General features: G+C 33.9%; 1 protein-coding gene across 1 annotated transcript in view; it reads left to right on the top strand.

The window, feature by feature from the left end:
* LOC141542523 (protein adenylyltransferase SelO-like) overlaps nucleotides 1-22236 on the top strand; it is a 59375-nt gene that overhangs the window by 10922 nt on the left and 26217 nt on the right. Inside the window, exons 2-11 of the mRNA XM_074266972.1 lie at nucleotides 3209-3327; nucleotides 4860-4988; nucleotides 10160-10224; nucleotides 10311-10367; nucleotides 10466-10564; nucleotides 11227-11294; nucleotides 12148-12235; nucleotides 14411-14480; nucleotides 15549-15621; nucleotides 21778-21861. Of these exons, the coding sequence (XP_074123073.1) occupies nucleotides 3209-3327; nucleotides 4860-4988; nucleotides 10160-10224; nucleotides 10311-10367; nucleotides 10466-10564; nucleotides 11227-11294; nucleotides 12148-12235; nucleotides 14411-14480; nucleotides 15549-15621; nucleotides 21778-21861 (852 nt within the window). The remainder of the gene's footprint in view (nucleotides 1-3208; nucleotides 3328-4859; nucleotides 4989-10159; nucleotides 10225-10310; nucleotides 10368-10465; nucleotides 10565-11226; nucleotides 11295-12147; nucleotides 12236-14410; nucleotides 14481-15548; nucleotides 15622-21777; nucleotides 21862-22236) is intronic.

Genomic DNA, 22236 nt, shown 5'->3' with positions numbered 1-22236 from the left:
TTGTTAGTAATATATGAAAATGCTGATGATTTGTATGTGTTTATTTTATATCCTGCGACTTTGGTAAAACTGTTAATTGTTTCAAGTAGGTTTTGGATGATTCTCCAAGTATACTATCTTATCATCTGCAAAGAGTGATAGCTTTATCTCCTCATTGCATATTCTTTAATTTCTTTTTCTTTTCTTATTGCTAAAACTAACATTTCTAGTATAACATTGAATAATAGTGGTGGTGATAATGGGTATCCTTGTTTTCTTTGCTGATCTTATTGGGAATGTGTGTAGCTTTTCTCCAAATAACACTTGCTGATGGTTTTAGATAGATGCTGCTTATCATTTTAAGAAAAACTCCCTTTATTTCCATGACTTTGAGTGTGTTTTTTTTCCAATAATAAGAATGGGTCTTGTATTTTGTCAAAAGCTTTTTCTGCATCTGTTGAGATTATCATATGGTTTTGTTATTGATATGGTCAATTATGGCAATAGTTTTCCTGATAATTGAACCAACCCATCATTCCTGGTATAAATCTCACTTGGTCAGAGAGTGTTATCTTGCTGATGGTTGTAATCTCTTCGATACTATTTTATCTAAAAATTTTGTATCAATATTCATCAGAGAGATTGGATTGTAATTTTCTTTCTCTGTTTTGGCTCCTCATGGTTTAGGTATTACCATATTTGTGTCAGAGAGGAATTTCACAGGACTCCTTTACCAATTTTTCGAAATAGTTTACATAATATTGGAATTAATTGTTCTTTAAACATTTGGTAGAATTCATTTGTAAATCCATCTGGCTCTAGAGATTTTTTCACAGGGAATTCATTGATGGCTTGTTCCATTTCTTTTTCTAAAATGGGACTATTTAAGTAATTTATTTCCTTTTCTGTTAATCTGGGTAATTTATATTTTTGTAAATTGTAATGTTTTAGTGCCCAAATGTAGTCTTCTTGGTGGTTTTCTGGAGGTCTTGGAACAGCCTTCCTTTTAGTAATCACCACAAGAATAGCCAGGTGTTAAAGTCCAAAAGTCTTTATTGTCTCCTTTGCCTGATGCTCAGCTAGCTTTCCTCATAATCTTCACAGGGGACTTGGTTTCAGTGGAGAAAATGCAGGAGGAGAGCCTGCCACTAGGAGCCTGACTGAAGGTGAAATAAATCTCATCCAGTCCTTACTGACTGTTATATACTACATTATCATAGGTGTGAATCTTGTGGAACTATATTAAGTACTAAGTACATGTATTGAATTAGAAAACTATTAAGTACCATGCTAAACTAGATAACCATTGTATTTATCAATTCCACTGACTTAACACCTGGTAAGCATCCCTTGTTTCAGAGTTCTGGCCCATAACAGTAAATATTCATCCATTTCAATCAGATTGTTAGATTTGCTGGCATACAGTTGGGCAAAATAGTTCCTAATTATTGCTTTAATTTCTTCTTCATTGGTGGTGATTTTACCCTTTTCATTTTTGATACTGGTAATTTGTGTTTTTTTTTTTTAATCAAATTAACCAAAGGTTTATCTATTTTTTCCCCATAAAACAAATTCTTAGTTTTATTAAGTAGTTTAATAGTTTTCTTAGTTTTGATTTTATTAATCTTTTCTTTTATTTTCAGAATTTATGCTTTGGTATTTAATTGGGATTTTAAAATTTGTTCCTTTTTCTAGCTTTTTTAGTTGCGTATCTGATTCATTGATCTCTTCTTCCCGGTATTATTCATGTAATAACTATTTAGAGATATAAAATTTCACCTAAAAACTGCTTTGGCTGAATCTCATTGTTTTTGGTGTGTGTTGTCTCATTATTGTCATTTTCTTGGATGAAATTATTAATTTTTTCTGTGATTTGTTGCGTAACCCACTTATTCTTTAGAATTAGATGATTCTTTCTTTCTTGGATCCATTTTCTAGGTCAGCTACTTTTCTAATGAGGTATTTTACATTTTCTTCAATTTCTTCATTATTTTTACTTTGTTTAACTGATTCTTGATGTCTCATAGAGTCATTAGTTTCCATTTGCCCAGTTCTAGTTTTTAATATATGATTTTCTTCAATTACCTTTTGTAACTCTTTTTACATTTGATACATCTACTTTTCAAGTTGTTGTTTCCTTCAGTGGATTTTTAAAAATATATTTGACCTATTTTGTTTTTTAAAGAATTGATTTCTCCAGTGGATTTTTTTGCATTTGACTCATTGTATTTTTAAAATAATTGTTTTCCAACTATTGGTTCTTTCTTGCATACTTCTTGTTTCTTTTCCCAGTTTTTTCTTCCTACCTCTCTTATTTTCCTTTTAAAGTCTTTTATGACTGTTTCCAAGAAGTCTCTGACTTTAGAAGAAAAATTGGAAAAAGAAACACAAGTTGAGGATGACACTTATACTATAAAATTGGGTGCGTAGGAAGATGGTGCTATTCTGGACAGTCATACAAAAGTTTTGGAAGGGAGAATGGCTTTGGGGGAAAGATAATGAGATCAATTTTGAATATATTAAATTTAAAATATCTCTAGGATATCCTGCATGCGATGTCCAATAGATCACTAGATAAGCACAGCTAGAAATTAACAGAGAGGTTAAAGTTAAATAAGTATTTTTGAGAATCATCTACATAGAGATAATTGATTTTAAAGGAGCTGAAGAGATCACCAATAGGAGAGAAAAAAAGAAAGAGCCCAGGACTAAAACCTATGGAACATTCATCATTAGCAGGCATTCAGTTTTGCTGGATGAAGATCTAGCAAAGAAGACTGAGAAGGAATAGGCAGATAGGTAGGAGGAGGAGTATCATAAAAACCTAGAAGGAAGAGAATATCAAGAACAAGGAGGTAATCAGCAGTGGAAGAGAGGAATTTTCTTTACCAACATTTTATTTGTAATACTAAAAATATGAAAAAGGACACATTTACTATGTTGGAAATGAAGTAAGCTATAATATTATTACTTGATGAATTCTTTTATAGTAATAGTTTTTTATTTTTCAAAATACATGAAAAAGTAGTTTCCTTGCAAAATCTTGTATTCCAATTTTTCCCTCATCCCCTAGACAGCAAACAATCCAATATAAGTAGATGTGCAGTTCTTCTAAACATATTTCTACATTTAACTTGATGAAATTTAGCTTTGAATTTTTATATCTTTGTCATAGGCTAAATGAATAAGAGTGAATGTAAAAGTCTTTTTTTTTTTTTTTTCCTACCAGGTATGTTGCCAATTGATCCAATTTGTGAAAATTATGTTCGCCAAGTGAGAAACTGTATTTTTTCTGTTGTCTACCCTACTCCTTTCAAATCAAGGACTCGTCTTGTAGCAGTATCAAAGGTTAGGCTCTTTTTAAGTAAAAAAAAAACATTAAAATACTTTTTTTTTCAAGTCCTTAAAACATTCATTTATCTCCCCCCCCAATTTCATAATTTTTATTTTTGAAAATTTAGTAATAGCTTTTTATTTTCAAAATACATGCAAAGATAGTTTTCAACATTCATCCTTACAAAACCTTGTGTTCCAAATTTTTCTCCCCCTATCACTATCCCTAGACAGCAAGTAATCCAGTATAGGTTAAACATGTGCAATTCTTCTAAACATATTTCCACATTTATCATTCTGCATAAGAAAAATCAGATTAAAAAGGGAAAAAAATGAGAAAGAAAAAAATGCAAGCAAAAAACAACAAAAGTGAAAATATTATGTTGTGATCCACACTCAGTTCTCACAATCCTCTCTCTGGGTGCAGATGGATCTTTTCATCACAGGTCTATTGGAATTGGCCTGAATCTCCTCATCCATCAGAATTGATCATTGTATAATCTTATTTTTGTGTATAATGATCTCCTGGTTCTACTCACTTCACTTAGCATCAGTTCATATAAGTCTCTTCAGGCGTCTCTGAAATCATCCTGATCGTTTCTTATAGAACAATATTCCATAACATTCATATACCATAACTTATTCAGTCATTCCCCAACTGGTGGACATCCACTCAGTTTCCAATTCCTTGCTACTACAAAAAGGGCTGCCATAAACATTCTTGCACATGTACGTCCTTTTTCCTTTTTTTTGATCTCTTTGGGATATGGACCCTGCAGAGACACTTCTGGATCAAAGGGTATACATAGTTTGATAGCCTTTTGGGCATAGTTCCAAATTGTTCTCCAGAATAGTTGGATCAGTTCACAACTCCATCAACAATGTTTTTGATGTCCCAGTAAAACATTCATAATGTCTCCTATTAGACTTAGTATATGTAGTGAGTAAATTATTGCTATTGTATTTAATTTATTCAAATACCTTCATGGTCTTACAGTCTTATAAATGAGCATGCAAACATAATATCTGACATAAAAGTTTTTCCCCCCAGCATTAATAGCTGTTGGAAAATACTGTTAGGGTAATGGGAATTGGTTAAAGTTTTATGCCCTCAAAATATTCTTGATAAGCCAGCTGTAAGCTATTTTTCAATGATATCATCATATTCCATGGTTCAAAATGAATAGTTAATAATTTTCAGTTGTATAAAGGTCGTGACACTGAAAAGAAAGGTAGTATTTTTCAGACTACAGTCTTTATGAATATAACTTTAAGAAAAAAACCCCAAAACTTTCCAATGAAGTAGAATTAGATATTTTTCTTCTTGTTAGTACTTGTTAATACAGGTAACTGAACTTCCAGATTTTCCAGATATTATTGATGAATGTAAAAATGAACAGATCTAGATCTTTTGGAGCTAGACTATTAACAATGCATTTATTGAAATGATTATATCTTTTCCTTCTGTTTCCCTTTATCGTGTTTACTCTGATAAAAAATTAGTAGAAAGCCTATTTACATTTTTTATTTTGTGATTTTTTTTTCAGGATGTTTTGGAAGATATTTTGGACCTTGATCTTTCTGTTTCAAAAACAAATGATTTTCTTCAGCTTGTAAGTGGTGAAAAGATAGTATCTGGCTCTATTCCATTGGCCCATAGATATGGAGGTCATCAGGTAAAGCTAATTCTTTAATATGGAAAGTAAACATTTTTTAGTTACCATTTAAGTTAGGAAGTTGTTGTTCATTAATTTCCTTGGTCTAGAATATTGAGAATTGAACAAGTCGATTTTAGAATATTTTAGTACTTAAAGTATATATATATATATCACCATTTAGAGCTGTCAGAGCTATTTTTATAATATTTTCTAAGATAAATAGATAGATAGAGAATATCACATCTCTGTGAGTTACTTATCTCTCCAAGATAAATAAGACAGATTGTGCCTCTGTACAGAGGTCTGTATATTATTATTGTATCCTAAGGTAATGTATACTGACTGAGACCTATAGATACTTTTTGGACAATTCTGTCTTCCCTTCAGAAGGAACCTGTCCTTTTATGTTAGGTTCTTACTAAGTGCTAATGAGATAATGAGATATTAGGTTTTTACTAAGTGCTAAGTCGGTACTTAACAATTTTCTAGTTCCGGCTTTTCCTGGGAGTTTGACTTGTGAATTCCTGGGGAAGAGCTTGCATGCTTAGGAGGAGCAAGTTCATTGGTTGAAGTACTTCTTCCCAGAAGCCCTTGCATTATCCCACACCCATTCTCTGGAAGGATAAAGAGGGCAGCTCTGGAAGAAAAAGTCAGTCTCTGCTCTAGACAGACTTGAGGCAGCTCTCTGTAGGAAGGGAAGTCGGCTCTCTACAGGAAGAAGAATCTGTCCAAGAGATTTGAGTTGACACAGCAGATCTGGATTGGAGGCTTTTCCACTGGAATCAGGATCGTGTCTGTCCCTGTTAGGGCGCCAAACTGCGATGGTCCGGTCTAGCTCCTCTGAAGGGTTCAGAATAAGTCCCTGTCAGGATAAGGAAAAGTCCTTGCCCCACGTTGTGTACACCAATATGTAACGTGCTGTTGTCTCCAGAAGCTGCCGATCGTTCTCTGGGAGGAGAACTGCTGTGTCAACTCAAATCTCTTGGACAGATTCTTCTTCCTGTAGAGAGCCGACTTCCCTTCCTGCAGAGAGCTACCTCAAGTCTGTCTAGAGCAGAGACTGACTTTTTCTTTCAGAGCTGCCCTCTTTATTCTCCCAGAGAATGGGTGTGGGATAATGCAAGGGCTTCTGGGAAGAAGTACTTCAACCAATGAACTTGCTCCTCCTAAGCATGCAAGCTCTTCCCCAGGAATTCACAAGTCAAACTCCCAGGAAAGGCCGGAACTAGAAAATTGTTAAGTACCGACTTAGCACTTAGTAAAAACCTAATATCTCATTATCTCATTAGCACTTAGTAAGAACCTAACACTTTTATACATTGGTACTTGAGGATCCAATATCACCATGTTGCCTTAGCTTGATGGGTTCAGATGTAGATGTTGTAGCCTTTTGCTATTTGAGGATCAGCCCAATGGTTTTCTGTACCCTTTGGATGTATTCATACATGACTCCTTTGGGGCCAAATGGACCTTTTATCTTTGACAATCCCAATTTCTCAGAGGGCCTGATAAAACTTTGATCTTGGGCAAATTACTTCTTCCTTCATTGTATTTGAATTTCTGATTCTGTTGAATAATTGAATTGAACTAGACTGCTAAAGTCTTTTTTAGTTCTAAATCTATTATTCTCTGATTCTTGTGAAATTCAGGTTCATGGAGGTGAAGTGATCTGCAGGAACCATTTGAAAGGTGGTATTTGGTCTCCTTCTGTTATGGCATACGGCCTCCCTAATAGATGCCATGAAAGGACATAGGTTTAAGGCAGTGAACCATGAGATGTGCAAAAGAAGGTAGGAGTAGGGTGCTCATGTAAGTAAATGAAAAAGGAAATCATTAGCATAGGGTTAGTTGTTCAATCCCTATTAAATTTTTTTGGGCAAGATAATACTTACTTATATTTATTGGCTCTCCTCAAACTTGGGCTCCTTGAGAGCTAGTTCATATTATGGCCCTTTTGTAATGTCAACTCAAATACTGTCATTCATGAGCCTCCACATGAACCTATGTTTTTTCTGACTCGAAGAGGGCCATTTCCAGTCTTTTTAGTCTGTATCTGGCCGCTGTGCCCAAATGGCTCTGGAGGGAAAAGGGAGGCAGGTGACCCTGCCCAGATCTCCCTCACTTAATTCCAATTGCATGTCATGGCTGATGTCATGGGCCTGTTTGAGAGCAAAGGACAAAAACAACAACTACCACGTTTGATTGATAAAGTTAGCCAAATGACAAATTGGTTCAAGGCAAAAGATATTTACTCAAATAGCATAGAAAAATAAGAGAAGATAGATTTCACTTAGCTCTCATTAAACAGGTGGTAAAGATACACGCTCTCCTACAAGTTACTATGTAGCTGGTAGGGTAGAAAATAATGCATGTAGGGAATGTGTAATTGAAACAGTGATACAAGGTGACAAACATAGGGACCATTTAGGAAGGGAAACTTGTATAGGGAAGACAAGTGGCTTGGAAATAGAGGGGCAGGTAGAAGGGAAATAAAATGTGGTCAAGGAACATGCATGGCTGGGCATGCGTGGCTCCAGTGGAGAGCTAAGCTGTCCTTTGGTAATGTCATGCTGCTCCCCCTTGGGAGTTGTTGTGGAGCTCTGCTAGGGGTCATCTCCATTGAGTTGTTTCTGAATATATCTGATAAGTTTCTGCAGCTGTCTGCTTCTATTTTTTTGCTCTTCAACTGTGATTCAACTTCTTTATGGTCTGTTGCTATAATTGCTAGGGTCTTCGAACTATAGAACTTCATTTTTGGAGCTAGTCATTCATTAGAGCTAGTCTAATTTTGATACCATAATAACAGATCATGTATAGATTTAATTCACTTAATATTTCAAAGTGATTTAATTTGTTTGAGTTTTATAGGCATGTCATAATTGGTTAGGGCTTTAAAAATTCATCACTTTGTGGTAATCTTTCTGTATTGATGCTCTTTAAACTAAGGCTGGTTTTAGTTTCTTATCAGACTATACTTGAAGCCTTTCATGTTTTGAAAAAATCTTTCAGAGTTTTCCCTCAACTGGCATAGTTTTTTTTTTTTTTTTTTGCGCTGAGGCAATTGGGGTTAAGTGACTTGCCCAGGGTCACACAGCAAAGAAGTATTAAGTGTCCGAGGCCAGATTTGAACTCAAGTTTTCTGACTTTAGAGCTGGTGCTGTCCCTAGCTGTCCCCCTCTCCTTTTTTAAAATTGTGATAGACCTGCAATATCATCACTGAAGAGTATGGAAACCCTTTCCAAAGAAACATAGGTCACCAATTCTTTTCTAGTTTATAAACTTAAGAATTGCCCATTGTCACTCAACCTGTAAATTCTGGGGCGTTACTGATTATTGTGGTCCTCACAACCAGTATTTGTGACAGGAAGGTAACTCAGGTGTTGCATTCATTATTATGCTATAAGTGTCTGTTTGGCATAGTCTTTAAGAATGAAGGAGAACCTTTATGCTACAATATAGTATCAGGGTAGAATTTATTAATGTTACTACATGACATATTTAATGCATTAATCATGCAGTATTAAAGGCAACAGATTTTTTTATTTGTGCCTTATTATCCAGGAATCAAATTAGGCCTCAGACTTCACGTTTTGCCTCTAGATTTTTTTTCCATAAATTAAATACTGAAGTGATAAATTTAAGTATCTATTTGTCCTTCTATTAGCTTGGCTTTGATAGTGTAAACCTTTACCCTGAAGAAACAATTGCTTTTAGTGAACCCAGCTTGAGAACATGGGCATTTGGATCCCTACCAGGTCTTTATTAAGAGCAATATCTTACAAATCCTTGGCTGTGTTCTTCTTAATTTCTCTTTCTAGTCTATCTTATGTTTTGTTATTATTATTATTACTAATAATATTACCACTTCACTTATAACTAGTTTGTTGCCATTCACAACATCTTCCTCATAAAACACTTGTTCAGTATTTTTCTTCTTTTTTTAAAAAGCTTTTTATTTTCAAAACACATGCATAATGATAGTTGTGGAAATATGTATAGAAGAATCAACATATATTGGATTACTTGCCGTCTAGAGGAAGGGATGGGGGGAAGAGAGGGAAAAAATTTGGAACACAAGGTTTGGCAGAATTGAATGTTGAAAATTATGCATATGTTTGAAAATAAAAAGCTTTAATAATAAAAAAATGCATAGACAGGTTTTCATTGTTCACTTTGCAAATCCTTGTGTTCCAAATTTTTTTCTCCCTCCTTTTCCCTACTCCCTTTCCTAGATGGCAAATAATCCAATATATGTTGAATGTGTGCAATTCTTCTAAACATATTTCTAAATTTATCATGCTGTACAAGAAAAATCTGATTAGAAAGGAAAAAAAAGAGAAAGAAAACAAAATTAAGCAAACAACAACAAAAAAGTGAAAATGCTATGTTGTAATCCACACTCAGTCCACAATCCTCTCTCTGGACCCAGATACCTCTTTCCATCACAATCCATTATATCCAACTCTTTGAAAACCCCTTTGGGGTTTTCTTGGCAAAGATATTGGAGTCGTTGGCCCTTTCCTTTTCCAACTCATTTTATACATGAGGAAGCTGAGCTAAATAGGATGAAAAGACTTGCTCAGGTCACCAAATTTGAACTCAGGAAGACAGGAGTCTTCTGATTCCTAGTGCATTTCTCTAACTAGGACTACTAACTACTGTACCACCCAGCTGCCCCTACACTAACCCCTTAGATAATACAAATATTTTATGTTCATTTTACAAATCATCAAATGAGGCTCGTTGACTTACAAAGAATCACATAGCTAATAAATATCAAAGCCAGTATTCAAAATGGGTCTTCTAAATCCAAAACCAGAATTGTTCTACTACACATTGTTTTGTATCTCCCTGTTTCCATTATTACTTTTTCACTCTGTGTTTCATACTTTTAATTTATCCTGATTGCCTCCATGATGCAGAGATTTTCCTAATGGATTGTCAGTTTTGGTGAATTTCAGATGGTTGTTATAAGATAACTATGTACCTAAAAGTTAGCTAAAACATACTTTATGTTTTTTTCATTTAGAACCAAATCATTCATTATTATACCCCAGAGTGTCTTAATTAACTAATGTCCTTTTAAAACAAACAAAAAAGGTGGTCAGTGAGTAAACTCTTCCCCACTAATTCTTAAGAAATGTAATTAATTAAAGATATCTTTAATAATTTTAATTTTTTTCCCCAAGTTTGGAAGTTGGGAAGATCAACTTGGGGATGGAAGAGCTCACCTTATTGGAATATACATAAACAGGTATCTGATGTTTTACAGAAAAATATTTTGCATTTTTTTTTGGGTAAGACAAGGGGAAATTATAATATGTGATATTCTTTTGGAAGGTATGGTGAAAGATGGGAACTCCAGTTAAAAGGCTCCGGAAAGACCCCATACTCACGGTAGAGTTTCATGCTTTTTAGTCATCTAGTAGAACTGTAATGCTTTTAAACTTTTAAATAAAATTTGTTTTTTTGTTGTTGTTTTTAACTTTCTGTAGAATTGGTGATGGAAGAGCTGTGCTACGTTCCTCAGTGAGAGAATTTTTAGCTAGTGAGGCCTTACACTACCTTGGCATTTCAACAAGCAGAGCTTTAAGGTAGTCCTCTTTAAAAAATCTATTTAACAGTGATTATGAAACTTACTTTTAGAACTAGATTAATGCTACCTTCAAGAAATGCTTACTTGAGTAAGTATACTAAGTGTGATAGTTATACTATCTGCAGAGGAATAATATAAGCTAATAAGGTTTCTGCTTAGAAGCCTTGTATAATTCTGATAAAAAAGCTAAGTTATCTGTATTGCTCAAAAATACAATTATAACAATTCAGCATTTTGCCTGCTTCTTGAAATAGTGGCATGGTTGCAGCTGAGCTGCCATGTTAAAAGTAATTGTAAAAAACACTTCAAGTTCAATATTAGCAGAGCAACATTTGCTATTTTTATTTCTAAGCAGTATTTTAGTTTATGAACCAGTTTCTTATTTTCATTCATTTTCCTTCTTAATCTTGAACAACTTTTTTTTTTTTTTAAAGCTAATACAGGTATTTGGTTTATTTGTAAATATAACCAATTATAAGCATTTTATTAAAAAAGATTGCTCTGTGGCCTGTAAAATTTCTCTTTATATAATTTGTGGTATAAAGTGATACTATTTAGACAACAGAAATATTTTTTCTGAATTTAAAACACTTCTGTTAGTTAAAATACAACTTTAAAAGAGTTTAGTATTACTTACTTGATTTTTTTATTCCTTTTCAGTCTGGTTGTAAGTGATGATGATGTGTGGAGAGATGCTTTCTATAATGGAAATATTCAGAGAGAAAGAGGTAATGATAACATTTGAAACACACTTTTGGGAAATTGAGGTTCATTTCCCAAGAGCAAAAAAATTGTGAATCACATATACATAATTATATCTAAATAATTATATGACATAAAAGAGAAATATATGTTGCTGTCCCTTGTGCAAAATAGATTTATTTTCAGAAAGACATTCTAGGTCTTTTGAAGTATCCTTTATTAAGGAGATGGGTAACCCATTTTGGAAATGTTTTCATTAAAAATAGGAAAAGAAGGGAAAATTAGGATAAATGCATTTAACTGAAAAGAAGAGAAAGATAAATAAGCACAAAGTCATGAATTTGTCAGATGTTCTTCTCACATTGCAGATAATTCATTTTAGCAAAATTATTATTTTAGTTGATTAAATTATTTTCTGATAAATTAGTTCTATTAAATCCACATGAATGAATGTAAGGCAGTGATAGTAGGGACAATAAAAACAGTAGATTGGCTGCTTCTTTCCCTTATTAGATAATAGGTAACATTTCTGTGATGCTTTAAAATTTGCAAAGGAAAGTGGGTAGCTCATCTTTTGGGAACACTGCCTACAGGATGGCCACTTTATTGTTTTAGTATTCCTAGCAGTGAGAGTCCTTAATGGAAGTCTTAGAATCAGGAAAATCTCCTTGAGAAAGAGCCATATTAATTTGAAATTTTTACCAAGCTTTGAGCAGTTAATCTATGTGTAGATAACCAGAAACTGACTACTTTCTAACAAATATTTTTCAGATGTGTTATAGTACTAAAATTTTATTGTAAAGATAATTTTATTTTAAAAAGTTCACACATTCTACTCTATAAAATAGTTTTCTAAGTTTTATAATGTTTCTATTTAAGGTGCAGTAGTTCTCCACATTGCAAAATCATGGTTTCGCATTGGATCATTAGAAATTTTGGCTCATTATGGTGAACTGGATTTACTAAGGTCAATTGTTATTTTCATAATGTGGTCAAAGATATTTTGACATATGTATATTTTCTTACATGCTATTAAAGATTTTCTGTTTTCTTGTGAAGCAAAGTAAAAAATCATTTAATGAATAAGTATTTACTGATTGATTGTTTTGTACCTAATCCTGCATTAGGCATTATGAGAATATAAGGCAGTCCAGCTAGGTCTGAATGCCTTACATGTAGCAGAGAACTGAAATTCTAGATGTACAATAGACCAGGTGTAATCTTGGGAATGCTTGCACTCAGTACTTCCCTGGAAACAACAGAATTTAGCTTATTTGTCTCCATGCTGAGTTTCTCCTAAGGAAATCAACACTTGACTCATGTTTGAGTCTTTTTTTTTTTTTATTTTTTTATTTTTTTAACAAATTGTTAAGTCTTCAGCTTCTGTGTAAATAGTCAGGCTGACAAAACATTACATATAGAATTGGGTTTGTTTTATTATTTGAAAACACACAAGAGAAGTCTTACACTGAAGTCCATATATTAGTCAAAGTAGTGTGCCCTCTCTCTGTTACTTTCCACAGAGACCTGTTTAGTCTTCCAGATTTAGAGCAAACTAATTCTGCTTCTGTTTCTTTTTCTAGAGGAAAGAATTGAGGTTTCCCTAATATTGGCTTCCTCTCACTGGTCCTGTCTCACAGTATTAGTAGAGGATGAGGGCTGGATTAATCACCACAATGGTGAAGATGGTGAGATGCGACTTACTATTCATTAGCTCTGACTCTTACTTCAAACTGAAACTCCTCTACTTGATCCAGGGATGTGTCACTGTCCAAGAACTCTTCAGTGTCCAGGAGATTTTTGCTTTAGAACTCCTTCTCTTGTGTAAAAATTCATCCATCACTTCACTATTGTGACTTCTCTAGTTTGTATTCTTGCAGCTCCTGCTGTAAGAATGCAAAAACCTTTTCCCATTCAGACATTTCTGTGACAAAGTGTTTCTCTTCTGTGATGAGGCACTGTGGTTTTTTTGAGGAGCTTCCTCTGGATTCAGGATTCAGTCTCAGGTGGTAGCCCCTCTTTTGCTTACAATTCTGGTTCTCTCCAAGAGGCTTGCTACTCTCAACTGCTTTCCCCTTTCAAGGAATATGGAATCTTCAAGTGTAGCAGAAATGCAGGCTCACAAGAAAGGAAACGAGAGTTGTTTTAAACATTTGTAGGTTAGAGTGACATTGTTTTGTGTTTAGTGGTTTTCTATTAGGTTAAATAAATTCTATCCTAAATTTAATATATTGTTAGCCTAAGTGCTTGCATTTCAGGGAGCTGAAGGTTCTTTTATCTTTTCTATTTTAACTCAACACAAACTAAATTCTGTTTCCAGGGTTTGTGCAGAATCCTGATCTTCTAGTTCTTAGTCCACTGTTTACTCTCCTGATCTCTGAGCTTCTCATTGAAAGGTTGGAACTATATTAGAGGGGACCTTTGCCAGGATTTATATTTCACAGGGGTTTTTTTTTGTTTTTGTTTTTGGCAGGCAATAGGGAGTCATTTCAGCATCTTTCTAGGCTTTAAATAAGGGAAGATCTGAGAGGAATTCAACTGAGAGAAACTCAGTTACATTTTAGGAAGATAGAGATGTCTCCTTTGACTGGTACAAGAATAAAAGGTTTTGATACATTATATTTTTTCTATTATTTAAATTTTACTAATACATTCTGTAATTGCTGGAAGTTGTTTTAAAGAGAGATTTCCATAATTTTGGTTGTAGCAAAGAACTAGAAACAGTTTCTCCCTGAGAGAATATTGCTTCAGCCTGGTACTCCAATGACTCAAATCTACCTGGGTGTTTGAGTGTCCCCTATAGAATTAGGGGAGGAAAAAGGGTTTTTTATCTTGTCCAGATTTTGGGGGATTTACCCAGTCATCAGGGAACCAAAAATGATGAGATCTTTGCCACTACAGAAGTTAGTATCTTAGCAAACTGGTTTCTATCCAACAATAAACTTTCATTTTGCCAAAAATATTTTGGGATAAGTGAATTCTTTCACTTTGAACCTGCAGGCCCACCGAAAGGGAATTTTAACAACTCTCTTATTGCCACTAACCTCATCACCACTGGGAATCAAGGGGATACAAACCTCATCAATTTAATACTTTGTTTTCCAAAGCAGTTGCTTGAATAGTTAATTTTTTTTCTTCCTAGGAAATTATTAAACTTTGTCATACGGGAACATTTTCCCTCAGTGGATGTGGAGGATCCCAACAGATACTTGGTAAGCTTTCAAAACAGGGAAATATTTTCTCTTTGCTGCCTAGAAATTTGCACCTGAGAGTTTACATACTGAATAAACGACAGATATTATATAGTTCTGTGATATCTATAATAAATAGGTTCTTTAGTATCTATTTCTTTTATTTTATTATTCTATTCTTTAGTATGAGATTTGTAGATAAACAAGTTGCTTTGGTCTTAAAAGTATCCAAAAAATGGAAGGAAAACCCATAGTCTTATACTACAGTTAAATAATTATTAGTGGATTTTGGATGTTTGGAATATTGGGTTTTTATTTCCTTCTGTCAAAGTTGATGGTAAGATTGGGGCTTTTAAATCATATTTAAATTATACTGTTGATATATTTTTTTTCTGAAAAAATATCCTGATACATATGTTGATGATCCCTTTCTCTGTTCATAGAAAAATTATGTTTAGTTTTCTCAAAAAATTTCAGTGGGATAAAAATCAGTTGAGTTGTGTATATTTTTTAAGGGATAACAGGAAGCAGAAGAATTATACTTTCAGGATTGGGAAAGAAGAGTTTTAAATTGTTATTTGATTTTTCTGCTAATTAGAAATGTAATCTTGGGTAAGGTGCTTAATTGTTATTGGATTTAGTTTCCTCATTTGAAAATCAACAGGGTTGATCTAGTTTATAAGATTGATATGCTATAATAGACCTGGAAGTGAATGTTTCATTTTGATCTCAAATGGAGAATCTTAGAACTTTGAAAGATGTCATAATTTACTTGCCAGAAAGATGACAACCAGTACCATAACATTTAGCTGCAGAGATTTTATAATTTCCCTCTTAAAAACCACAGTTACAACTCTCACTCACAGGAAACTTCCTTTTGCTTGAGTTAAAAGACATAAAGAACATGTGGTTAACATAATTTTTGTATTTTGTTTTATTTTTCTATTTTTTTTCTGGTTGAATAATTTCAGTTCCAATTCTTTAAGTATTTCCACAGAATTTTTCCATATTCACTAAATTTCTCATTAGTAGAATCCATTAAAGTACTTATTATAGAACAGACAAAATGATTTTTGTATTTAATTTCAGGATTTTTTCTCTAATGTGGTATCTGGGACAGCATATCTTATTGCCTCCTGGATGTCTGTGGGTTTTGCTCATGGTAAGTTACCTAGTTATGCATTTTTCAGATACTAAAAGAGAATCCATTTGTTAGAGAAATTCACTTCATTGTCATTTTTTTTTGTTTTATCTTTCTGTTAATATCTTGAGGCTTTTAATGTACTAATTGCTGCTGTTTTTTATCTTTATAGATTTTCCTCTCATTAAAATATTTTGAACTGAACATTATATATAGAAGAAGGGAAAAGCAGTACATGGTATATTTTTAAATGTGTAGTTTCATTTTAAAGTGTAGGAATTCAAAAGCCAAAATTTTCTAAATGAGTAAGAAAATAAGTTCTTTCTTATTTATGAATTTCACAATCTCTTTCCTAATATTGTAAATCATATAGAACTACCTATACTGGTAGTAATATTGATTATATTACATTTCAGGATGATAGAATAATGTTCTGTGAGGATATACTCTCATTGGGCTATTATGTGTGGGAATGTCTTTTGTCAGTGGCAGAAAATTAGAAGAGAGTATTCCTTCATGAACCAGTTACTTATATAGATTTTTTTTCCCTGTGGCAGTTGAGGTTAAGTGACTTGCTCAGGGTTACAGAGCTAGGCAGTGTTAAGTGTCTGAGGTCAGATTTGAATTCAGCCTCCAGACTTAAGGGCTGGTTCTCTATGCATTGCACCATCTTGTACCACCTACCTGTCCCTCTTATGTAGAATTTTAAAGTTGGAAAAGGGTATTATAGATAAGACAACTTAGACTCAGAGAATTTGCTCCAAGGAGGCTTCAAACTTTAAGTTGTGTATCAGAGCAAAAACTAGAATCCAAGTTTTGTGACTCTAGTTTAACATTCTCCTTTGTCATGCCTTTGTGTTCCATAGCCACAGGGTAAATATACCTTATGTGAACCTACTATTTTGGTAGTATGTGTTCTTGGCCACAAGAGAAGAGAGAATGACTGCTTTAAAACAAATTTATAACTGCGGTGGAAAACCTTATGGCCTTTTTATAGTAACATCATAAAAGACAATTAGTTATGATGTGGTGTTTGATATCATTCTTCTCTGAATTAGTCAAGTAGTAAGCATTAAGAACCTATTGTGCACTGTCACTAGAGATACGATGAAAATGAGATGTTTCTTGACCTTCAAGGAAATTACATTCTTCAAGTTTAGATATAGTATATGCAAAATGAATATATAATCTGTGGTGGAAACAGTCACAGCTGGTAAAGGCTCTTTACCTGAGCTTTAAAGGAAATGAGGGATTCTAAGAGTCAGAAAGGAGAAGTTTGAATATTCCAGGCATGTGAAAGGCTTGGGAATGGGAGATGAGAGTGTCATGAACAAGGACTCCAGAGTCTGTGAAAGAAAGAAATATATAGTAAAGTTAAAAGGTAGATTGAAATCTGCTTATGAAGAGTAATCCTTGAGGGAAAAGGGAAGCAGTGGCATTAATTGATAAAGGGAGTGACATGATGAGGTTTCCTTATAATATTGCCAATCAGGAGCAATTCATGGTACAGGTTTCTTCAGGATAAGAAGATAGCTAGTATGATCTTCCTGACCTAATCCCATTGTCAGTTTCTCTATGAGAGGCATTTGCTTTCCGTGGCTAACCTCCCTAGAAATTTTCTCCTAGAAAGTTGCTTTATTGATACAAATTCTCTTAAGAGAAAATATTAGATGTTATCCTAATAATACTTTTTAAATCTTAGGATGGCCACTTGTCATTTCAAATGCTTTTGAGCCCCTTGCATGATCTTTGTGGGAACATAAACTAATTTCATTTTATTTTTAAAAAATGTATTTATTTACCCCAAGTTACATTCTTAACATTTTTTTTACATTTATTTTTAAGATTTTTGAGTTCCAAGTTCTTTCCCTTATTCCCACTCACAATTAAGAAATCACATGTGAAATTATGCAAAACATTTCCATAAAGAAAACATAGAAATTCTACCTTAATGAAAATAAAAACCCTCAAGAAAAATTAAGTTAAAAAATAGAGAGATAGAGAGAGAAATAGAGAATGCTTCAGCCTGTATTCAGATTCAATCAGTTCTTTCTCTAGATATATAGGATTTTTCATAAGTCCTTCATGGTAGTTGTGGATGATTGTACTGCTGAGAATAACAAAGTCATTTACAGCTGGTCATCCCAGAACATTATTTTTACTTTGTATACAGTATATTTCATTTTGTCTGTGGAGGACTTCCCAGGCTTATTTTTTCCTGAGAGCATCTTGCTCATTCTTTCCCAGAGAACAATAATATTTAAAGCAAGAGAAACTTGCTTTGAAAACTTTTTTCTAATTACTATTGCTAATTGTATTTTGCACTATTTATTCCGTCTCTCCTTTAAAAGTGTTTTACTATTGATCACTTCCTCCTCCAGTATGCCCACCTATAACCTATCCTCTTCCTTCTCATATCCCATTCCCTTCCTGTTTTCCTGTAGGGTAAAATATATTTCTATACCCCAATTGAATATGTATGTTATTTCCTATTTGAGTAAATTCTGATGAGAGTAAGGTTCACTCACCCTTCTCTTCCCTCTTTTCCCCTCCACTGTAAAAGCTTTCCCCCCCCCTTTTTTTTAATGGCAAATAATTTGTACCATTCTACTTCTTCCTTTCCTTTTCTCCCAGTACATTCTTTTCCTACCTCTTAATTTCATCATTCTTTATTTTTATTTTTTATTTATTTGAATTTTTTGAGGCAATTGGGGTTAAGTGACTTGCCCAAGGTCACACAATTAGGAAGTGTTAGATGTCTGAGGCCAGATTTGAACTCAGGTCCTCCTGATTTCAGGGCTGGTGCTCTATCCACTGTACTACCTAGCTGCCCCAATTCCATCATTAATATATATATATATATATATATATATATATATTATCCCTTCATATTCAACTCACACCTGTGCCCCCTGTCTATATACTCTTAATATAATAAGAACATTTAATGAGTTACAAGTATTATCCTCCCATGTAGGAATGTAAACAGATAAACCTTATTAAATCCCTTATGATTCCACTTTCCTGATTATCTCCTTACACTTCTCCAGAATCCTGAATTTGAAAAATCAGATTTTCCATTCAACTCTGTTTCTTCTGTTTCATTTAATGACCATCTTTTGATGTGAAATATCATACTCAGTTTTGCTGGGTAGGTGATTCTTGGTTGTAATCCTAGCTCCAGAATATCATATTCAAAGCCCTCCGGTTCTCTAATGTAGAAGGTGCTAAATCTTGTGTTATCCTGACTAGTTCCACTATTCTTGAATTGTTTCTTTCTGGATGCTTTGCAATATTTTCTCCTTGATGTGAGAGTTCTGGAATTTGGCTATAATAATCCCGGGAGTTTTTATTTTGGGATCTTTTTCGTGAGGTGATTGGTGGATTTTTTTTTCCAATTTCTATTTTACCCTTTGGTTTTAAAATATTAGGTCAGTTTTCCTTGATAATTTCTTGAAAAATGATGTCCAGGGTCTTTTTTTTTTTTTTTTTATTGATCATGACTTTCAGGTAGACCAAGAATTTTGAAATTTTTTCTCCTGGATCTATTTCCCAAGTCAGTTATTTTTCCCCATGAGATATTTCATATTCCCCCCAGCCCCCACTTTTCTTTTTCTTTTCTTTTGGTTTTACTTTATTATATCTTGATTTCTCATAAGGTTGTTAGCTTCCATTTGCTCAGTTCTATTTTTTAAGGAATTATTTTTTTCAGTGAGCTTTTGTGCCTTCTTTTCCAATTGGCCAATTTTGTTTTTTCCTCTTTAGCTTCTCCTCATTAACTTTGTGTGTTTTTGTAGCTCCCTCAATTCTTTCCCTAATTTTTCCTCTGTCTTATTTGATTTTCAAAGTTCTTTTGAGCTCTTCCATGGCCTGAACCCAAATCTGATTTTTCTTGGAGGCTTTGGATGTAGGGAATTTGACTTTGTTATCATTTTTTGAGTGTATGTTTTGATCTTCCTTGTCACCATAATAACTTTCAATGATCACAAACTCTGTATATGTATGTGTGTATGGGGGGGTGTTTTCTGCTCATTTTCCTAGCATATAACTCTTTGTTAAAATAGGGTTCTGTTTCCAGGGTACAAGGTGTACTGTCCAAACCTTCATGGGTTTTATGCAGCTGTTTTCCCTATAGGAATTTCTCTGTAGGAATTTGACCACAAACATTCTTTTTCTGCCCTGCAGCTGTTAGATGTGTTCCTGCCCCACTGTAGCTGTAAATTTAGTGTGCTGGCTGGGGCTGTGCTGAAACTGCACACAAGACTCTCATCTTGTGGCCACAGACCCTCTCCACTGACCTTCTGAATTCTCCCTGGTGTCCCTGGGCAGAGAGGTCCATAAGCCTCTAGCATTGCTGCAGAATGAGCGGTCCCATCTCGCTGAAACTAGGGTCTGAGCTAGAGCTAGAGCTGTGGCTGGACCTGGCCTTGCACTGGGTTTGTGCCCTGGGTCCCACTCTGGTTTCACAGACCTTTCCTGCTGACCTTTCAGCTCCTCTTTGGTGTCTCTGGGGTGAGAGATCTGGAAGCCATCAGTACTGCTGTTGTATTCAGAAGTTGGCTCAGGCACAGGCTGGGTCCTGGGCTGCACACTGGACCACCCCTCCCCCCATATCACAGAACTTTCCTGCTGAGCTTCTAAGTTGCCTTCTGCTGGAAAATGATCTACTCTATTTTTCTGGATGTTCTGATGTGCTAAAATTTGTTTAGAGTCATAATTTAAAGGAACTTGGAGAAATTTTGGGGAGAAGCTGGCAAATTCCTGTCTTTACTCTAGCTCATTGGCTCTGCCCCCCAAAAAACTAATTTCAGCACTAGAGTAATAGAAAAAAAAAACTGAGTCAAGAAAGCATCTTACCATAATTGAAGACTATTTGCTGTAACAGATCCCATAAAATAATTGCTTTGGGGTTTATTATTTCAGTCTTTCATCTATTTTAAGTACAAACTTACAGCCAAGAGTTTTTGTGTATGTGTCATTTGGGGTATGATGATTTAGTGAGAATGTTTTGGACTGAGAGGAATGCTGAGTTCTAGTCCCTCTTCTGTGACCACAGGCTTTAATTTTCTCATCTGCAAAATGAAGAAGTAAAGCTGATGATCTCTGAGGTGGTTTGGAGTTTTAAAATTTGATTATATCATTTGGGATGTACATTTTATTTTATTCAGTAATTATAGAAAGTGTTTTAGTGATATTGCTTCAGTATTAAAGTCATTTCTTTTCTTCTATATATTGAAATATCTTCATTTGACCCTCATAAGACTTTTTTCCCAATTACCTTCCTTTTCTCTATTTTATTAGAAATTAAATGGTGTTCCCGTTTAACCAAGAGGTAATTCAGTTCTATTATGTAGATATCTATTAAGTGTAGACTATATGTAAGCACATTGGTGGGACTTCACGAGACAAAGGAATAGGGGTGATGTCTCAGGGGGCCAGAGTGGACACTAAAGAGAAAATTTAATGGGTCTCTGTTTTCTTTGGGATAGATTTTGTCATTCTTGGGGGAATTGAAAAATAGATTTAGCCTTAATTTTAAAACTTTTTTTCTTTTAAACTGTCTAAAATTAACTAAACTATGATACTTAGTCAGCAGTAAATTTTTTTATTAAAGCTTTTTATTTTTCAAAATATATGCATAGATAATTCTGTAACATTAGCCCTTGCAAAACCTTGTGTTCCAGTTTTTCTTCTCCTTCTCCCACCCTCCTCCCCTAGATGGCAAGTACTCCACTATATGTTAAAGATGATAGAAATATATGTTAAATCCAGTATATGCATGCACATTTATACAATTATCTTGCTGTACAAGAAAAATCAAACCAGAAAAGAAAATGAAGAAGAAAATAAAATTCAAGCAAACAATGGAAAGAGTGAAAATGCTATGTTGTGAACCATACTTAGTTTCCATAGTCCTCTCTCTGGGTGTAGATGGCTTTTTTGAGCAGAAGACCATTGAAACTGATCTGAATCATCTCATTGTTAAAGAGAGCCACATGCATCAAAATTGATCATCATATAATATTCCAACAATAAAATTTTGCATGTAAATATTCAATTTCTATAATTAATAATTTTTTCACAAACATCTTTTCCTCTATAATTAAATATCTGTCTACATAATAGATTATGTAATTAAAATTATATAATTATTTTTAATTTCTCTCCCTATTTTAGGTGTTTGCAATACTGACAACTTCAGTTTGTTATCTATTACGATAGATTATGGTCCTTTTGGTTTTATGGAGGTCTACAATCCAAGTATGTTTTCTGTCTTTCATTTCAATATAAAGCTATCATCTTAAGTTGATGACTAAGTAATAGATGAGATTTAGTAGAGATAGCAGGAATAGAGTATCATGGTGGCATAATATAAAAACATTGGCTTTGGAGTAAAGGACATGGGTGACCTAGGACAAGTCACTTAATCTTATTGTATATATATTATAAAATTAAGATGACTAAATTTCTATAGGGCTAAGTTTTCTTAAATATAAAGTGCGTAGTTTGGAATTGATAGCTTCTGAATCTCCTTGTAGTTCAAGATCTGTGATCTTGTGATCATCCCAGTTAAATTAAAATAAGTCACATTGCTTTATATTAGAAATCATGAGAACCATCACAATTGTTTTTGAT

The sequence above is a fragment of the Sminthopsis crassicaudata genome, chromosome 5 (assembly GCF_048593235.1).
Source record: "Sminthopsis crassicaudata isolate SCR6 chromosome 5, ASM4859323v1, whole genome shotgun sequence".
NCBI classification, from domain to species: domain Eukaryota; kingdom Metazoa; phylum Chordata; class Mammalia; order Dasyuromorphia; family Dasyuridae; genus Sminthopsis; species Sminthopsis crassicaudata.
Note: the sequence above shows the minus strand (reverse complement) of the source record. Positions and strands in the feature narration are given on the sequence as shown.